This window comes from Telopea speciosissima, chromosome 1 (assembly GCF_018873765.1).
Source record: "Telopea speciosissima isolate NSW1024214 ecotype Mountain lineage chromosome 1, Tspe_v1, whole genome shotgun sequence".
NCBI classification, from domain to species: Eukaryota; Viridiplantae; Streptophyta; class Magnoliopsida; order Proteales; family Proteaceae; genus Telopea; species Telopea speciosissima.
Genome location: NC_057916.1, coordinates 76,617,541 through 76,635,745, shown reverse-complemented (window position 1 = coordinate 76,635,745; position 18,205 = coordinate 76,617,541). Strand labels below are relative to the sequence as shown.

Here is an 18,205-nt window from a genome sequence, read left to right as displayed (position 1 = left end):
CCATTTTTGGAGCTTGAACGCTGCTATGACGTAAAATCTAATTTTGAGGCATATAGAGTAAGACAAGAATGGTGTCTGTAAACTCAACGTTAGAAAATTACACATTAGATATAAAGCATGCATCATCTTTTGTTGAAAAACAACCACACCTAGTTGCCCAGAAGAGATTCCAATGTCTATGGAGTCGTAATAGAGAAGAATTAAGGCATTGAAAGGTTTTAAAAGTTTCAATAAGAGCATCATCGGTACAAGGCCTAAAATTCAAAGACTTATTAAAATGGGATTTCTCATCAACAGAACAAGGAGGAGAGAGAGAGAGAGAGAGAGAGAGCACTGCTAAATAGAAACAAGAACTTTGTTAACCTTCATTTTCTGAATGACTCCCACATAGAAACAAGGACATTGTTAATTTTCATTTACTGAATGACTCCCACAGTACATTGAGATCAACATTACCTCCTGAGAGTATAATTCCGATGTCCTTGCAGTCCTTCCAAGCAGGATTCTCCTGGAAACCCTCAGACAGAACAGCAGCAAGGCCAATGGCCCCACTAGGCTCCACTGCCGCCTTTAGAATCTCATAGCACAATCTCATAGCTTCTATGATCTCTTTATCCTCGACTATGATGATGTCATCCACTAGATCCCGCACTTCAGGCCTGCAATAGTAAAATAGTGTTGCTGAATACACTGACACACAGGCATCAGAACAAGAACAAATGAGGAACCCAGGCAATTTTGCAAACTCTGGCCGTTTCGACAGATTGAACTAATAAGATTCACCAGATGTGTAACTAGTTAACATTCCGACTATGCTCATAACATTCGGCAAGAGTTATTTTGTTGCCAACTGAATGTGCTACCTAAAAAGCATCCCTAAGAGGACATGAGACTGTACCATGTTAGATCTCCCATAAAAGCTCGAAGTCCATCAGCAACAGTGTTGGTCTCGGGAAGTTTTATAATCCTCCCAGCTGCTTTGGACAGAGCAGCATCATTAGCCCCTCTGGGCTCAGTAGCTAAAACCCGAATGGCAGGGTTGATGGCCTTGGCAGCCAATGCCACCCCTGAGATCAAACCACCACCTACATTTTTTCAGAACAAGAAAATAATAAATTGATCAGGAGATTTATAATTTACATAATAATGTGGGAAAAGATGACAAGTGGCAAACAATTTGGTATACAGATGTCATTGGACGAACCGCTTATTGGAACTATTACAGTGGTCAAGGTGGGGTATTTGCTCCAGCAGCTCCAGTGCTATGGTACCTTGCCCACTAAAGAATGCAACATCATCATAATTGACAGAATCTACAGCTATCAATAGCATCTATCACTGAACTAAATGGTATTTCAGTAAAGGAGGAGCAGCACTGTCATCCAGAGCTACATAACTGGTAGACATGTGTTGCATTGGTTGGTTCACATCGAGGTGAAACCCTAGTGTATCCATACCTTAACATGGACAATTATATGACATAAGGAGAGCTATTGGATCTTCTGAGACAGACATAATAACTGCTAAGTTATAGAGGATACTTAACATGTAGGGAGGTCACAACCCAATAGCTGATGGATCCAGACATGAAGGAAATTTGACCAGCAGACTCTTACAATTATTTTGCTTCCTCTCCCCACCCCCTCCCCCTCCCCCTCCTCCAAACAATAGCAATAGGTGGGGAGTTGGGTTGAGAGATTCTCCTTCACATTGTCTTCAGCATACAAAAGTATGCAAAGATAAGATAAATATTATTATCCCTATGTGACAATCATATGGTGATCTCAATCCACAAATATGTGCATGCAATTCCACAGTTTGCAACTTCTGAGTTTTTGCTCAGAAAAGGAGAGAACACCTCATTCCAGGCTTCATATAGGTTCTGGTGTTGTTTTCTGTGGTATCTTGTCCCTTCTTGTCAGGAAGAAGTGGGAATGGAAAGAACAGTTGGGCCGAGTTCAATGCTTAGGAACTGAAGGAAGGTTAAATGTTGGAGAACAGTTTGGATAAAGGAGTGGTACATGGCTATTAAATCATGCAAGGAAATGGATGATTTTTCTCACTGAGTAAGAATCAAGTGACAGATCCACATGATGGAATGATAAATGCTAGGCAGTAGTTAAAAAGAACATAATTAATTTTATGGAAAGGGGTTTGCGGTAGCATGGCCCCTACACAATGGCGGGGGCCAATGAGGGGGTGCACAGGGGCATCCAACAGGGGGGGCACAGCAGTCATTTCGCCTCCCCTTGTGTGCGGGTGCAGGGAAACGCAACCAGACACTGTTTTTTCCCCTTAATTTTATAGTCTGGCCTTCTCACTGGCCAAATTCCATATGTTGCAGGTCAGGCAGAATACCTTATGCTGCGCCCATCATTGAATGGATGAATCAGCACTGCACCAGTTTCTTCTAGCACCTTGGCAGCCACACTCTCCCTCGACTCTATAGTGACCTCACTCCAAATAATCTGACCACCATTACGCCTGACATTCTCAACCTTACAATTTGGAGCATTTTTTCGGTATTACAATATATGCTGGGATCCCACGTAGTTTTGCAGCCAAAGACACGGCTGCTGCATGGTTACCACTAAATGTAGAACCAAACAAAGGGATCAAGTAAATGAATGGTGGCATCAAATTAATAAAAACTATAGAGGCACTGAGGAGTTCAAACCAACCTGCTGTGAGTTACAATCCCTTTAGCTGCCTGATGCTCTCCTAGTGAGAAGATAGCATTGCTGGCACCTTTGAATTTAAATGCTCCACTAAGAAGCCAAGAAAGAAAGAAAAAAGCAAAGCTCCAACTATCACTATTGATCTTCAGAGTCATAGTAAAATTAAAATTAACATAGTGGAACCTAAAATTTTTACCATTCACCACTAATTCAATTCTCACCCTTTCTGCAAAAATTCACATTTGAAAAATAGTTTCCTTCCAGCCAAAACGTTCAGAGTTTCTGAAGACGGGACTGGAGTTTTATGTATGAATGAGTTGATGCGTTCTTGTGCTTCTTTTATGGATGAAATATCAGCTGCATATTTCTCGTTATGTAGTTGGTTCTTTCCTTCCATTTGCACTCTGTAACCATAATCAAGAAAAAAGGGTGCTCTATCAAGCAGTAAATACCAGTACGAACTTCATGTTGATTTAGATGAGAAACTGCAGTTTTAAAAGTTCCTGAACAAGTGTATAAAGATAGTGAAGTGTTCATGAAAGATAGGTTCATAATCAGCACACTAGGACACGTTAAAGGAATCCAACAAGACAGATAAAGTTACTTTGCCAATATAAAGTTCACAATGTCAAGTATTTTTGAGCTAATTCCAAAGGAAAATTGAGATTACGAGGAAAAGCAGTAGATTCATTCTTGCTTTATTCAACATTCGGTGTAAAGGTTAAAAAAAACATGCTTATTGCAATTGATTATCCCATACCTATAATAGTTTGTACTGAGTCACATAGTAATATTGAGTATCTAAAGGTTTCCAGGAGAGAACCATAACTAAAAGCACATAACAACACATGATAGGTACATATTAAATCATCATTGTCCAAACCCAAATGCATGAAATCATCAGCTAAATAAATGTTCCAATAATGCAACCCAAAGCAGTTTCTCCAGGTGTGCTAATCAATAGATCTTCATGGCACCCACACACTTATATTGACAGTCATGCATGGCCATGTAAACAAATCCCCATATATCCTGTCTAAATAGATTAACAAAAGGAATTTGTGTTCGCCATTTCCACTGGCATAAGAAATGAAGTAATAGGCTTTAGCCCTGACAAAGTAGGTGAGATAACAATAGGACTGTCTCCTCCTCCTAGAAGTTCTGCAAGACCTCTTCACAAGTCTAATTTCATCTCCTTTCCTCTTTCCAAGAAAAATAGTTAGAACAAAATCCACAGTGAACACCAGAATATCCCTCCTACTTATACAGGTGCCTCCTTCTGTTGTTTTCCTAACCACAGCATATGCTTCAAAGAACATCCATCTCAAACCAAGCAAGAATGCAAAGCTGCATTCCAGTAAGAGCAAATTTGGTGTCCCTAGTCTTCCAATTCCTCGATCTCTTCTACTTGGAGGTATCGGAGCCAATAATATTAATGGAAAAAAGTTATCAATCTACCAGTATTGTTGAAAGCCATCAGCCAAGTTAGGGCTGGAAACTAGCAGGAACCAACAAACTGTTGCAAAACAGCAATTAATGCTATAGTTTCACCACTCCTCACCAACAGTCAAGACTCCCCTACTAATTCCTACTTCCTAGTGGATTGGATCATGAAATATCATCTTAGTAAATGTCAACAATGTTAATGGACAGCTTGAAATCCCTTTTGATTAGTCGAAATAGCAACACTTTTTTCCTTGAGGACCTTAGAATTAAAAGCTATAAACTTTCAAATCTTGCAAAAAGATTGGTGTTCTCTGCTTGCAACCGAGTTCGAATTTTTTAAGCTGTCATGACTTGTCCAGTGTATATTATCATGATTTAAATGCTCTTTGCAGTTTCCTCTATCCATCCAAATTTATTATGCCCTTTATCCCCACACCTAAGCTACTTGACTGATCTACAACGAGCCAGCAGTCGCCATAAACAAGGATAATACACTTCCAAATTCGAACTTTTGAACAAGCACAAAATGTGAATTAAATTGGAATTAGATTTGCAGCAATGAATACAAAGATGAATTGTGGTAATAGAAAGGAATACAGAAGGGTCATTTGTTTGAACCAACACAGGTTTTAATTTAATCTATCCATGAAGTCTACTTCAAGTTTGCTGACACAGAATAATTAGAACTTTTAATCAATAAAAGATGTTTTGATTCAATTTCATCAGAGAAGCAACGGAAGAGAAGTACTAATAAGCTCTACCATCTAATAGCAGTTGACCTGTAATACTTGAGCATCTCTTCTTGGTCCATGTTCAACCCTTCTCTAGGGATGATGGCACAATTTATCTGTTTGTAAAACATCAATTACAATCTATATCAACATCTATCTATAAACCATTACCATCTAATTATAAATTATTCTCAAGTCCTACAAAATTTAAGAAAATGCATAACACACAGATGATATGGATATTAAAAATATTTTTCCCAGTAAAAGGTAAAAACACGAACCAGCTATATGGCTTTTTTTTTCTTTAAATGATTGGATTTGTCAAGTTTGTAATGATTCGGGTAAAAATATCTAGTCTTATTTGACCACCATTGACTATGTTTTTCAAAATTGATTTGATCAGATCCCCGATCAAAACCAAATTTTCAATTATGATTTTAATAAAGAATTTAAAAAACCTAATAAAACCATTTAAAATCGAAATGTTCACAAAAAATCTTACATTGATTCAAACCAAATCGTTCACATGGAAACTGACCATTTAGCACCCTTACCTGGAACAACTTGCATTAAAGAAAAAGAAAGACGTTTCAAAAATGCTAGAATGCAGGTTCCCACCGATAAACATATTAGAAAACAACACCACCTAAGCATCCAGATCCTTTGTTTGACTAAAGGGACACTTAGGCAATTTGTTGGCATCGGTTGCATCGAAACTCCCTAAACAACACCTAGGCGGCTTGACTGCCTTAAGTGCCTACCTAGCTTAGTGAAGTCGAAAATCCCCTCCAACACCAACGCCTATACACCTGGGGTGTCCTTTTTTTTTCTTTTTGTAGGACAGCCGGGGTAGGGTGTCCTACACACGACAAATATGATCTCCACGACAAGGCGGTCAATGCGTGCCACCTTGTGTCTGTGCAGCACAGGAAGGACAGGGCAGTGCATCGTAAAAAATCTGTATTGTATCATACACAACAAAAAAACTAGTTTATAGCCACCACTTCATGGGCCATGGCCCATAGGTCCTCCCCATGGCCCGTGCCCAATAACGACCTTGGCTAGCTTTGCTTCACTTTTAAACCATCATGAGCATGAGAGACGTGCATGACGGCGACATTATATCTCTCATAAATGGGGCTTAAAAACCTTACTTAAGTGCAATTTGAAAGCAATCGTTAGCATAGTAAGTTCGGGAATGACAATAATACGGGAACGGATACGTACGGCAGTTAAACGGACTATACAACAATAATATTTAAAAAAAAAACCGGTGCAATAAAATGGTACGGCAATAATACGATACGTATTTAATACAGTTGCTCTGTAAAAATCCGGGAGCAAAAATACAGGCATATATTCACTATGCAACAACAAACATATACACCTAATAAACACAATAATAGATCATCCATGATGTAATATCATTTGTTGAACCTGCATGTGGTAGGGCTCGATCCTAGTATGACCGCAGGCCTAAAATGACTATTGGAGAAGTGGTAAGAAAGGATATGCATGCGGTAGGACTCGATCTTAGTATGACCATAGATAGAGTTGTTTGGAGGACAAAGACCCGTTTAGCCGACCCCTTGTAAGAGATTGTTCCTAAGATGCTACTTTGAATATTGCTTCGACTTCTATCTCTACTTATTTTCTGCTAACCCCCTTTTATTCCTTTTATTTCTCCTACTTCCATTACTGTCATAGCATCTTTCGGATCCATGTAACTGACCCCATTTAATTAGGATAAGGTTATGGTTGTTGTTGTTGTTATTGTAAACACAATAGTAGATCATCCATGATGTAACATCATTTGTTGAACCTGCAACATCAATTTACTGAACCATGTGTATAAATCCATGTCAAGGAAATTTTAACTGATCCTATATAGTTGAATTTAAATACTCACTATTTACCAAACTAGTTTACGGACCAAATCTGCCCTTGATCAAGGTAGCAAATTTTTTAAGGGGGAATGTCTGACTTGCAGCAAGTAGCTGCTTAGCTAAATCTTATAGGGCTTTGCTAATTGTCTAATCAAAAAATAAAAAATTAAACCCCATTCCCTCTATCTTTGGTTTATTATTCTTTCCCCAGGTGTTTTTTGGATTTGACGAAAACAAGATGAACCCAGTGAAAGCAAAAGAGGAAATAAATTGCATGCGATCCAGTGTTTTAAAACCCAAAAGCACTCTTCAACTTAAAACTTAGAGATGGAGAAGAATGGAAGGGAAAATACCTTAACGAATTGCTGCTGCAAGTGCACCGCTGCAATCGTCGGCCTGAAGAATGCAAGAAGCACCGCTGCAATTGCCGGCTTGAAGAACGCCAGACATACTGCTGCAATCGCCGGCCTGAAGAACGCAAGAAGAGGAAGAAGAAAGAGGCAGAGAGGAATGCAGAGGGGAACCAGCCGCTGGAGTTTCTTTGGTTTTCCGCTAGAGAAGAGACGAGGGTTTGGACGTTTGGTTTAGGGGTGTCAACCGGTCGGGTTCGGTCGGTCTCGGTCGGGCTTAGACGGGCCTCACCAATTTTATAGGCTGCACCGTGTCCGACCGTTTAGGTGTTCGGGCTTGCATTGGGCGGACATGGTACTGTTTAATTTCGGTCGGTCGGCGTTCGGTCTTTAATCGGGACAGCCTTATTCAAGGTAAACGGGTCTTAAACCGGCCTCGGTCGGGCTAATGGCCTATTTAACTCTAAACGGGCACTAAACGGGCACTAAACGGTGTGAAAAGTAATATCAGTCCCATTTCCCATGTCCACAAACTATAACGTCCCATGTCCCATGTCCTATTTAAAAAAAAATAAGAAAAAAAGAAAAAAGAAGTGCAATTTTGCCGTGTGACTGTGTGAGACTCAAAGACTGAAATTTTGATTTTGTGAGATTGAATAGAAAAAAAAAAAACAGAGGTGGAATTTGGAAGGTTAGTTAGGGTTAATGGTTTTTTTTTTGGTAAATAATTAGGGTTAATGGTTAGTCATTTAGGACGGTTAGGTTACCTGGGTTGTTACTTGTTAGGGAGTTGGAAGTTGGAACGTGTATACGTTTGGGAATTTTCTCTGGGGTTGGGGGTAGAATAGGTAATAATAATCGGGCTTAGGGGGTCGGGTTTAAACGGGGCAAAGGGGGTCGGGCTCGGTCGGACCTTTAAACAGGCGGGTCGGTCGGGCACCCGACGGTGTTACTTTCCAAAGACGAACGACATTATAAACGGGTCTTTATTAAACGGGTCGGGCCGGTTCGGTCTTTAAACGGCCGGGTGGGGTCGGGTCTGCCGGTGCGGGCCTGGCATTGACACCCCTAGTTTGGTTAGTGGTAAGCAAATGTATTAGTCGTGTATGATACACGTATTATTTGTGTATAATATGTCGACCCTTAACAATCGCATATTTATCCGACTCTAAAGTATTATATGCAATACAACATATTTTCCATTCATACTTACTTGGAGTATACTATGTATATTATATGCGTATTTACTACCTATGCTCGTTACTAGAAATGGAGTGGACCGCATTATATAAAAAATCTCTACCTCTTCAAGGATGGGCCCACCAACAATAACATATCCTGACCGTTCACGGAGATCAGATGGTTGACAATCACCTAATTAATGTGGGCCATCCAAGTACTGTCCTCAACTACCACCGCCAACCGCTGCAAGATGAAGGGTAGTGATCAGTAAATATTTTATATTTCTTCTATTACTATCTGAAGTGGAGTCACCAAAGACTCGCTGGCCAACGGCAAAAATTCCTCCGAATTTCAAAATTCAAAATTTCAAAATTCGAACTCCTAAAACAGTCCCACTAAAACCAAACGCCCGTTACTCTCTCACCGTCAAATCTATAACGTCTTCGAAACTGCGAGTAGAAACCGTTAAGCTCGACCTATAAAATGTTCATTTAACCTTTTCGTCCTCCATTTTTCACCTTTCCCTCCCTCGCTTTCCTCTTCCCTCTCATCCCTCGTAGCAGACCTTCTTCTTCGTTTACTTCTCAGTCTCCACTGTCAGATCGCGAAGATGCGTGAGATTCTGCATATTCAGGGAGGGCAGTGCGGTAACCAGATCGGTGCCAAGTTTTGGGAAGTTGTGTGCGCAGAGCATGGGATCGACGGGACAGGGAGATACCATGGAGACTCTGATCTGCAGCTCGAGAGAGTAAATGTGTATTACAATGAGGCGAGCTGTGGGCGTTTTGTTCCTCGTGCGGTTCTGATGGACCTAGAGCCCGGGACGATGGACAGCCTCAGATCAGGACCTTACGGTCAGATCTTCAGGCCTGATAACTTCGTCTTCGGACAGTCAGGTGCCGGAAATAATTGGGCGAAGGGGCACTACACGGAGGGTGCAGAGCTTATTGATTCGGTTCTCGATGTTGTACGAAAGGAAGCCGAGAACTGTGACTGCTTGCAAGGTAATTTTCTTACTATTTGTTCAACAGTAACCTATCTTTTATGTTCTCTCTTTGGTATACATACCTTTAGCTGAATCTCGCAATAAGTGCAGTTTTCCTTTTTGTTTTAGATACGTCTCGCTTTATTGTGTGTATTACTCATTTTTCTTTTGAATTTTGTGTTGATTTCCTGCGCTTTCTTTGTTATTTATTCAACTTTGCTAGTCGTCGAGGCTTTACTTCTACTGATTTTCACACTTTATGTGGGTTAATCTGGTTTTTGATGGTTCATGTCTACTCTTTCTCTTACCAAGGATGTCATTTTGCTATCTGTTTTGATATTAAACGTAAGTTGCATAATTTGTGGTCTTACATATAGATATCATCCACAAGAACATTTACGTCCTTTCTGTGCATTCTATTGATTTCAAGCTCTCTTCACCATCGCAGTTTTTAAAATTTTCACCGTATTATCAAGAATTGATTGCCTATTACTTGGAAATGTTTTTATTTTAGGTCAGAATTCCAAATCGTCTCTCTGGTTTGTTTCAGGGTTTCAGGTTTGCCATTCTTTGGGAGGTGGTACTGGCTCAGGCATGGGGACACTTCTTATTTCGAAGATCAGGGAGGAATATCCTGATAGAATGATGCTTACATTCTCTGTCTTCCCCTCTCCCAAGGTGTCTGATACAGTTGTAGAACCCTACAACGCGACCCTATCTGTGCATCAGCTCGTTGAGAACGCCGATGAGTGTATGGTCCTGGACAATGAAGCCCTCTATGACATATGCTTCCGAACACTGAAGCTCACTACTCCAAGCTGTAAGAATCTCTTTCCTTCTTCACATTTAGGGCTTCGCGTTTACCTCAGTGGTATTTGTCTTCTAGTGCTGTGTAGTTTCTGGGTATTTGTTCCCTCCGTATATTGGATATTCGCTAGCTTTGACTGAGCGTGATGCTCCTTGTCCTCTTCGTCAACAAGTCAATACACTTCTGTGGGAAACAGCTTCGCAAATACCCTGTTGCTGGGAATAAAATATTCCGAATGCCGGTATTGCTCCACCGGGAGTAAGAAAGTCGAAAATGCAGACTTCGTTGTCGAAATAGCTGGTATTTTGGGTATATCACAACCGGCTTTGGATTAGGTAGAGAGTCGGTGAGGGGTATCTGTGATCTACCTTTGGTGCTTTTCTGTATCCCTTCCCCCTTTTCTTTTAGATGGTCAGTTTGTGGATAGAGAGTGGAGACTCTCCACCCTGGTTCTCCATAGCTACTGGTGACCAGGAGTTGGTCTATACGCTGCAAGAGTCTAAACATTTTAGAGAAAAACAAGTGTAAAATCGTTTGATTCCAATCAATGCATGCCGATCCGGATCGGATAAGCACTGTGAACTTAAAGCATGCTGTTGATGGGTTCATATTTATATTGTTCTTTCAAAAAGTATTCAGATTGATCTAATGATGTATTGTCCATGTCATTGATCAGTTGGAGATTTGAATCACCTTATTTCTGCAACCATGAGTGGGGTCACTTGCTGCCTTCGCTTCCCTGGTCAACTGAACTCTGATCTTCGCAAGCTGGCAGTCAACCTTATTCCATTTCCTCGGCTTCACTTCTTCATGGTTGGTTTTGCTCCACTCACCTCTCGTGGATCCCAGCAGTATCGGGCCCTCACCGTCCCTGAGCTCACCCAACAAATGTGGGATGCCAAGAATATGATGTGCGCTGCTGATCCCCGCCATGGGCGATATCTAACTGCTTCTGCTATGTTCCGTGGCAAGATGAGCACCAAGGAAGTAGACGAACAGATGATCAATGTCCAGAACAAGAACTCTTCCTACTTTGTTGAGTGGATTCCCAACAATGTCAAGTCCACTGTTTGTGACATTCCCCCAACGGGTCTCAAGATGGCCTCGACCTTCATTGGAAATTCCACGTCAATCCAGGAGATGTTCCGGAGGGTCAGTGAGCAGTTCACTGCTATGTTTCGTAGGAAGGCCTTCTTGCATTGGTACACTGGTGAGGGAATGGACGAGATGGAATTCACGGAGGCAGAGAGTAACATGAACGATTTGGTTTCTGAGTATCAGCAATACCAGGATGCAACAGCAGATGAAGAGTTGGATGAGTATGAAGATGAAGAGGAACTTCAGGAAGCCTAAGAGAAAGGAAAACGTTGTGATTTGCTGTTATTGGGATGGATGGATATTTGTGAAGCTCACTCTGCTTGCATCTTGTGGTGGGATTTAGTTTTTGTTCTTTGAATTTAGCTGATGTGGGGATTGTTTTTGCTTGCAATATCCTGTTGCCTATTATAGGGTTGTATTCTTCTTACTGTCACTTTCTCTGTTCTTTCAAAATTCTAGTTTTTCCAGTTGAACCGTGATATTAGATATAACATTTCAAGTTTTAAATGCTGCTCTGGTTTGTTATGTGTGCATCGGCCATCAGTTTACTTTGTGAAAAGACTGGAAATAGAAACTGCTCAATTTCTCTCTAAATACTAAATTGGTTGCTAGTTTTACTTTTAAATGGGATTTTAGCTGAACCAACAAATCCTGTGTCCACTCTTGGAAGGGAACTTGCCAATGTACAGACTTCCATGCATGAATTTTGGTGCTATATACTGCAACAATTTGCAGATCTTGTGGCGTGGCACTATGTTGCGGATCGAGCTGGATTTCAAAATTAATAAATCCTCCTGTCTTGCATGTGCACCAGTGCCTTAAGAGGGAGTCTGTCTATTCCCTTGTGTAATTTTGGTTCCCAGCTCAATGATGGGTTTACTTAATTTTTGTATATCTCATTCCTCTTTATTATTGAAACATGAAGAAAACTTGAGCTATAATTTTAGCAGTTACAAATTTGAGGCATTTTTGGAACTTGAATGCTGCTATGACATAAAATCTAATTTTGGAGTAAGACAAGAATGGTGACTGCAAACTTAATGTTAGAAAATTACACATCAGATATAAAGCATGCATCATCTTTTGTTGAAAAACAACCACACCTAAGTTGCCCAGAAGAGATTCCAATGTCTATGGAGTTGCAATAGAGAAGAATTAAAAGTTTCAACATCATCAGTAAAAGGCCTAAAATACAAAGACTTTTATTAAAATGGGATTTCTCATCAACAGAAGAACAAGGAGGGAGAGAGAGAGAGAGAGAGCACTGCTACATAGAAACAAGAACTTTGTTAACCTTCATTTTCTGAATGACTCCCACATAGAAACAAGGACATTGTTAATTTTCATTTACTGAATGACTCCCACAGTACATTGAGATCAACATTACCTCCTGAGAGTATAATTCCGATGTCCTTGCAGTCCTTCCAAGCAGGATTCTCCTGGAAACCCTCAGACAGAACAGCAGCAAGGCCAATGGCGCCACTAGGCTCCACTGCTGCCTTTAGAATCTCATAGCACAATCTCATAGCTTCTATGATCTCTTTATCCTCGACTACGATGATGTCATCCACTAGATCCCGCACTACAGGCCTGCACAATATTAAAATAGTATCGATGAATACACTGACACACAGGCATCAGAACAAGAACAATTGAGGAACCCAGGAACTTTGCAAACTCTGGCCGTTTCGACAGATTGAACTAATAACATTCACCAGATGCGTAACCAGTTAACATTCCAACAAAGCTCATAACATTCAGCAAGAGTTATTTTGTTGCTAACTGAACGTGCTACCTAAAAAGCATCCCTAAGAGGACATGAGATTGTACCATGTTAGATCTCCCATAAAAGCTCGAAGTCCATCGGCAACAGTGTTGGTCTCGGGAAGTTTTATAATCCTCCCAGCTGATTTGGACTGAGCAGCATCATTAGCCCCTCTGGGCTCAGCAGCCAAAACCCGAATGGCAGGGTTGATGGCCTTGGCAGCCAATGCCACCCCTGAGATCAAACCACCACCTTCATTTTTTCAGAAGAAGAAAATAATAAACTGATCAGGAGATTTATAATTTACATAATAATGTGGGAAAAGATGACAAGTGGCAAACAATTTGGTATTCAGATGTCATTGGACGAACCGCTTATTGGAACTATTATAGTGTCAAGGTGGGGTATTTGCTCCAGCAGCTCCAGTGCTATGGTACCCTGCCCACTAAAGAATGCAAGATCATCATAATTGACAGAATCTACAGCTATCATTAGCATCTAGCACTGAACTAAATGGAATTTCAGTAAATGAGGAGCAGCACTGTCATCCAGAGCAACATAACTGGTAGACATGTGTTGCATTGGTTGGTTCACATTGAAGTGAAACCCTAGTGTATCCATACCTTAATAACTGCTAAGTTATAGAGGATACTTAACATGTAGGGAGGTCACAACCCAATATCTGATGGATCCAGACATGAAGGAAATTTGACGAGCAGACTCTTACAATTGTTTTGCTTCCTCTCCCCCCCCCCCTCCCCCAAACAATAGCAATAGGTGGGGAGTTGGGTTGGGAGATTCTCCTTCATATTGTCTTCAGCATACAAAAGTATGCAAAGAAAAGATAAATATTCTTATCCCTATGTGACAATCATATGATGATCTCAATCCACAAATATGTGCATGCAATTCCACAGTTCGCAACTTCTGAATTTTTGTTCAGGAAAGGAGAGAACACCTCATTTAAAGCTTCATATAGGTTCTGGTGTTGTTTTCTGTGGTATCTTGTCCCTTGTTGTCAGGAAGAAGTGGGAATGGAAAGAACAGTTGGGCCGAGTTCAATGCTTAGGAACTGAAGGAAGGTTAAATGTTGGAGAAGAACCATTTGGATTAAGGAGTAGTACATGGCTATTAAATCATGCAAGGAAATGGATGATTTTTCTCACCGAGTACAGAATCAAGTGACAGATCCACATGATGGAATGATAAATGCTAGGCAGTAGTTAAAAAGAACATAATTAATTTTATGGAAATGGGTTTGCTGCCCGGTTGCATGGCCCCTGCACAATGGTGGGGGCCAATGAGGGGGCGCACATGGGCATCCAACAGGGGGGGCACAGCAGTCATTTCGCTCCCCTTGTGTGCGGGTGCAGGGAAACGCAAGCATGCAGAGTTTTTTTCCCCTAATTTTATAATCTGGGCTTCTCAATGGCCAAATTCCATATGTTGCAGGTCAGGCAGAATACCTTATGATGCGCCCATCATTGAATGGATGAATCAGCACTGCACCAGTTTCTTCTAGCACCTTGGCAGCCACACTCTCCCTCGACTCTATAGTGACCTCACTCCAAATAACCTGACCACCATAACGCCTGACATTCTCAACCTTACAATTTGGAGCATTTTTCGGTATTACAATATATGCTGGGATCCCACGTAGTTTTGCAGCCAAAGACACGGCTGCTGCATGGTTACCACTAAATGTAGAACCAAACAAAGTGATCATGTAAATAAATGGTGGCAACAAACTAATAAAAACTATAGAGGCACTGAGGAGTTCAAACCAACCTGCTGTGAGTTACAATCCCTTTAGCTGCCTGATGCTCTCCTAGTGAGAAGATAGCATTGCATGCACCTCTGAATTTAAATGCTCCACTAAGAAGCCAAGAAAGAAAGAAAAAAGCAAAGCTCCAACTATCAGTATGGATCTTCAGAGTTGTAGTGATATTAAAATTAACATAGTGGAACCTAAAATTTTTACGATTCACCACTAATTCAATTCTCACCCTTTCTGCAAAAATTCACATTTGAAAAATAGTTTCCTTCCAGCCAAAACGTTCAGAGTTTCTGAAGACAGGACTGGAGTTTTATGTATGAATGAGTTGATGCGTACTTGTGCTTCTTTTATGGTTGAAATATCAGCTGCATATTTCTCATTATGTAGTTGGTTCTTTCCTTCCATTTGCACTCTGTAACCACAATCAAGAAAAAAGGGTGCTCTATATGGCAGTAAATACCAGTACGAACTTCATGTTGATTTGGATGAGAAACTGCAGTTTTAAAAGTTCCTGAACAAGTGCATAAAGATTGTGAAGGGTTCATGAAAGATAGGTTCATAATCAGCACACTAGGACACGTTAAAGTAATCCAAGAAGACAGATAAAGTTACTTTGCCAATATAAAGTTCAAAATGTCATGTATTTTTGAGCTAATTGCAAAGGCAAATTGAGATTTCGAGGAAAAGCAGTAAATTCATTCCCGCTTTATTCAACATTTGGTGTAAAGGTAAAAAAAACATGCTTATTGCCATTAATTATCCCATACCTATAATAGTTTGTACTGAGTCACATAGTAATATTGAGTATCTAAAGGTTTCCAGGAGAGAACCATAACTAAAAACACATAGTAATATTGAGTATCTTAAGGGTTTCCAGGAGAGAACCATAACTAAAAGCACATAACAACACATGATAGGTATATATTAAATCATCCTTGTCCAAACCCAAATGCATGAAATCATTAGCTAAATAAATGTTCCAATAATGCAACCCAAAGCAGTTTCTCCAGGTGTGCTAATCAATAGATCTCCATGGCACCCATACACTTATATTGACAGTCATGCATGGCCATGTAAACAAATCCCAATATATCCTGTCTAAATAGATTAACAAAAGGAATGTGTCTTCGCCATTTCCACTGGCATAAGAAATGAAGTAATAGGCCTTATCCCTGACAAAGTAGGTGAGATAACAATAGGACTGTCTCCTCCTCCTAGAAGTTCTGCAAGACCTCTTCACAAGTCTAATTTCATCTCCTTTCCTCTTTCCAAGAAAAATACCAAGAACAAAATCCACAGTGAACACCAGAATATCCCTCCTACTTATACAGGTGCCTCCTTCTGTTGTTTTCCTAACCACAGCAGCATATGCTTCAAAGAACATCCATCTAAAACCAAGCAAGAATGCAAAGCTGCATTCCGGTAAGAGCAAATTTGGTGTCCTTAGTCTTCCAGTTCCTCCATCTCTTCTACTTGGAGGTATCGGAGCCAATAATTCTAAAAGAAGTGATCAATCTACCAGTACTGTCGAAAGCCATCGGCCAAGTTAGGGCTGGAAACTAGCAGGAACCAACAAACTGTTGCAAAATAGCAATTAATGCTATAGTTTCACCACTCCTCACCAACATATAGCCACAATCATACTTAAGTTGATTAGTCACCAAACTTTGCTGTATAAAAATGTTTTAGCAAACAGTGAAGACTCCTACTAATTCCTACTTCCTAGTGGATTGGATCATGAAATATCATCCTAGTAAATGTCAACAATGTTAATGGACGGCTTGAAGCTCCTTTTGATTAGTCGAAATGGCAACACTTTTCTCCTTGAGGACCTTAGAATTAAAAGCTATAAACTTTCAAATCTTGCAAGAAGATTGGTGTTCTCTGCTTGCAGCAGAGGTTAGAATTTGACCTCGTCATGTGGAGTTAAAGCTGTCATGACTTGTCCAGTGTATATTATCATGATTTAAATGCTCTTCGCAGTTTCCTCTATCCATCCAAATTTATTATGCCCTTTATCCCCGCACCTAAGCTACTTGACTGATCTACAACGAGCCAGCAGTCGCCATAAACAAGGATAATACACTTCCAAATTCGAACTTTTGAACAAGCAAAAAATGTGAATCAAATTGGAATTGGATTTGCAGCAATGAATACAAAGATGAATTGTGGTAATAGAAAGGAATAAAGAAGGGTCATTTGTTTGAACCACAGCAGCGCTTTCCAACTTCATTACAGGTTTTAATTTAATCTATCCATGAAGTCTACTTCAAGTTGGCAGACAGAGAATAATTAGAACTTTTAATCAATAAAAGATATTGTGATTCAATTTCATCAGAGAAGCTACGGAAGAGAAGTACTAATAAGCTCTACCATCTAATAGCAGTTTCGAAGAACTTACAGAAAAGTTCAAAGCTCCTTCCGTAAGGGGCCTCCTCAGCAGCTTTTCGTGGTGAAGAAAATGATCGATAAGCTTGTTTGGTTGTTGATACTTGGAGCTTCTGACTTTTGATCGGCGATATGGTGGTGGGTGGAGGAGCTCCGTCGACGGCGGAAACGGGCACGCCCTTATAAAAAGGTAAGAGAATACCGGAGACTGTGTGAGTAAACCAAACCGCACAGGAATCGATGGGGACCGGTCTGGTTGGGCTTGAAAGTGAAGCAACAGACATGCCCGAACCTGCTTTTGAGTTGATCCATGATCCATGATCCATGCCACCCTACAAACTACAAACTGCCAAGGGCCCATGGGAGTTGGACTATCGTGACTCATACTTTCATCCATGAACATGCTGCATTCGATTTTTTAGGTCAGCACCAGCACCAACACCAACACCAACACCAGATGTAAACAGATCGGATGTGATCGGATCTGGATATTTTCTGCTCGGATATGAATATCCTAAACGGATGCAGATGTAAATTGAATTCAGATTTTCGACTATTCGTTTACATTTCTGACTTGTGTAACCTAGACATTCCTCCCCCAACGGATACGACTCACTCTCAATCCATGTTTTAGTCTCATAATTCTCATTTCCTCATTCTTTAGAGCCTAATCAATCTTCAAAAGCCCTCTATATCATTAGTTGGATACCTATTCGGGTCTGATAATTTTTTCCAGATTATTCGAATAAAATTTCGGATACCCCAAAACTGATACAGATACCCCTAAACGAATGCGGATGCAAATTGAATTTGGATTGTCGTGTACCCTTTTACATCCCTAATTTTAAGGACTGGGTGTCCTTTAGCCCAAGAATTGAGATATCGGTATCAGTATCGTTGGTAGAGACCGATATAGATATCAATATTGATATCGATACGACTCAGATCGGTTGGAATCGGTCTCTATCGGCCAATTGTACCCCTATTTTTTATTTAAAAATTTTATTTTTTAATGATTTTACCCTTATCCGATATTGATACCTGATCTAGAATCAATCAGGTATCAGTTTAAGCCTCGACAAATACCAATATGATCCGGCTGATCCAATAC

General features: G+C 40.4%; 2 protein-coding genes and 1 pseudogene across 5 annotated transcripts; 1 reads left to right on the top strand and 2 right to left on the bottom strand.

The window, feature by feature from the left end:
• Positions 1 to 343: 343 nt before the first annotated feature.
• On the bottom strand, positions 344 to 3,863 carry LOC122670382 (annotated as a pseudogene).
• Positions 344 to 17,157, bottom strand: LOC122670345 (serine racemase-like). 4 transcript variants are annotated; one of them, XM_043867197.1, is made up of 7 exons: positions 14,936 to 15,166; positions 14,718 to 14,804; positions 14,396 to 14,626; positions 13,301 to 13,374; positions 12,995 to 13,181; positions 12,466 to 12,754; positions 344 to 405 (listed from the first exon to the last, which is right to left on the bottom strand). In XM_043867197.1, exons 1-6 carry the CDS (start codon positions 15,109 to 15,111, stop codon positions 12,508 to 12,510), a joined length of 1,002 nt encoding a protein of 333 aa, XP_043723132.1. In that variant the 5' UTR covers positions 15,112 to 15,166; the 3' UTR covers positions 344 to 405; positions 12,466 to 12,507. The 4 variants fall into 4 exon arrangements, with proteins under 4 accessions (XP_043723132.1, XP_043723148.1, XP_043723140.1 ...); XM_043867213.1 differs by lacking the exon at positions 344 to 405 and adding an exon at positions 12,397 to 12,428 and having other exon boundaries at positions 12,483 to 12,754; XM_043867205.1 differs by lacking the exon at positions 344 to 405 and adding an exon at positions 17,108 to 17,157 and having other exon boundaries at positions 12,433 to 12,754; positions 14,936 to 15,118.
• On the top strand, positions 6,439 to 11,659 carry LOC122670338 (tubulin beta-1 chain-like). The gene is made up of 5 exons (XM_043867179.1): positions 6,439 to 6,446; positions 7,495 to 7,498; positions 8,839 to 9,277; positions 9,809 to 10,078; positions 10,743 to 11,659. Exons 3-5 carry the CDS (start codon positions 8,884 to 8,886, stop codon positions 11,417 to 11,419), a joined length of 1,341 nt encoding a protein of 446 aa, XP_043723114.1. The 5' UTR covers positions 6,439 to 6,446; positions 7,495 to 7,498; positions 8,839 to 8,883; the 3' UTR covers positions 11,420 to 11,659.
• Positions 17,158 to 18,205: the final 1,048 nt, after the last annotated feature.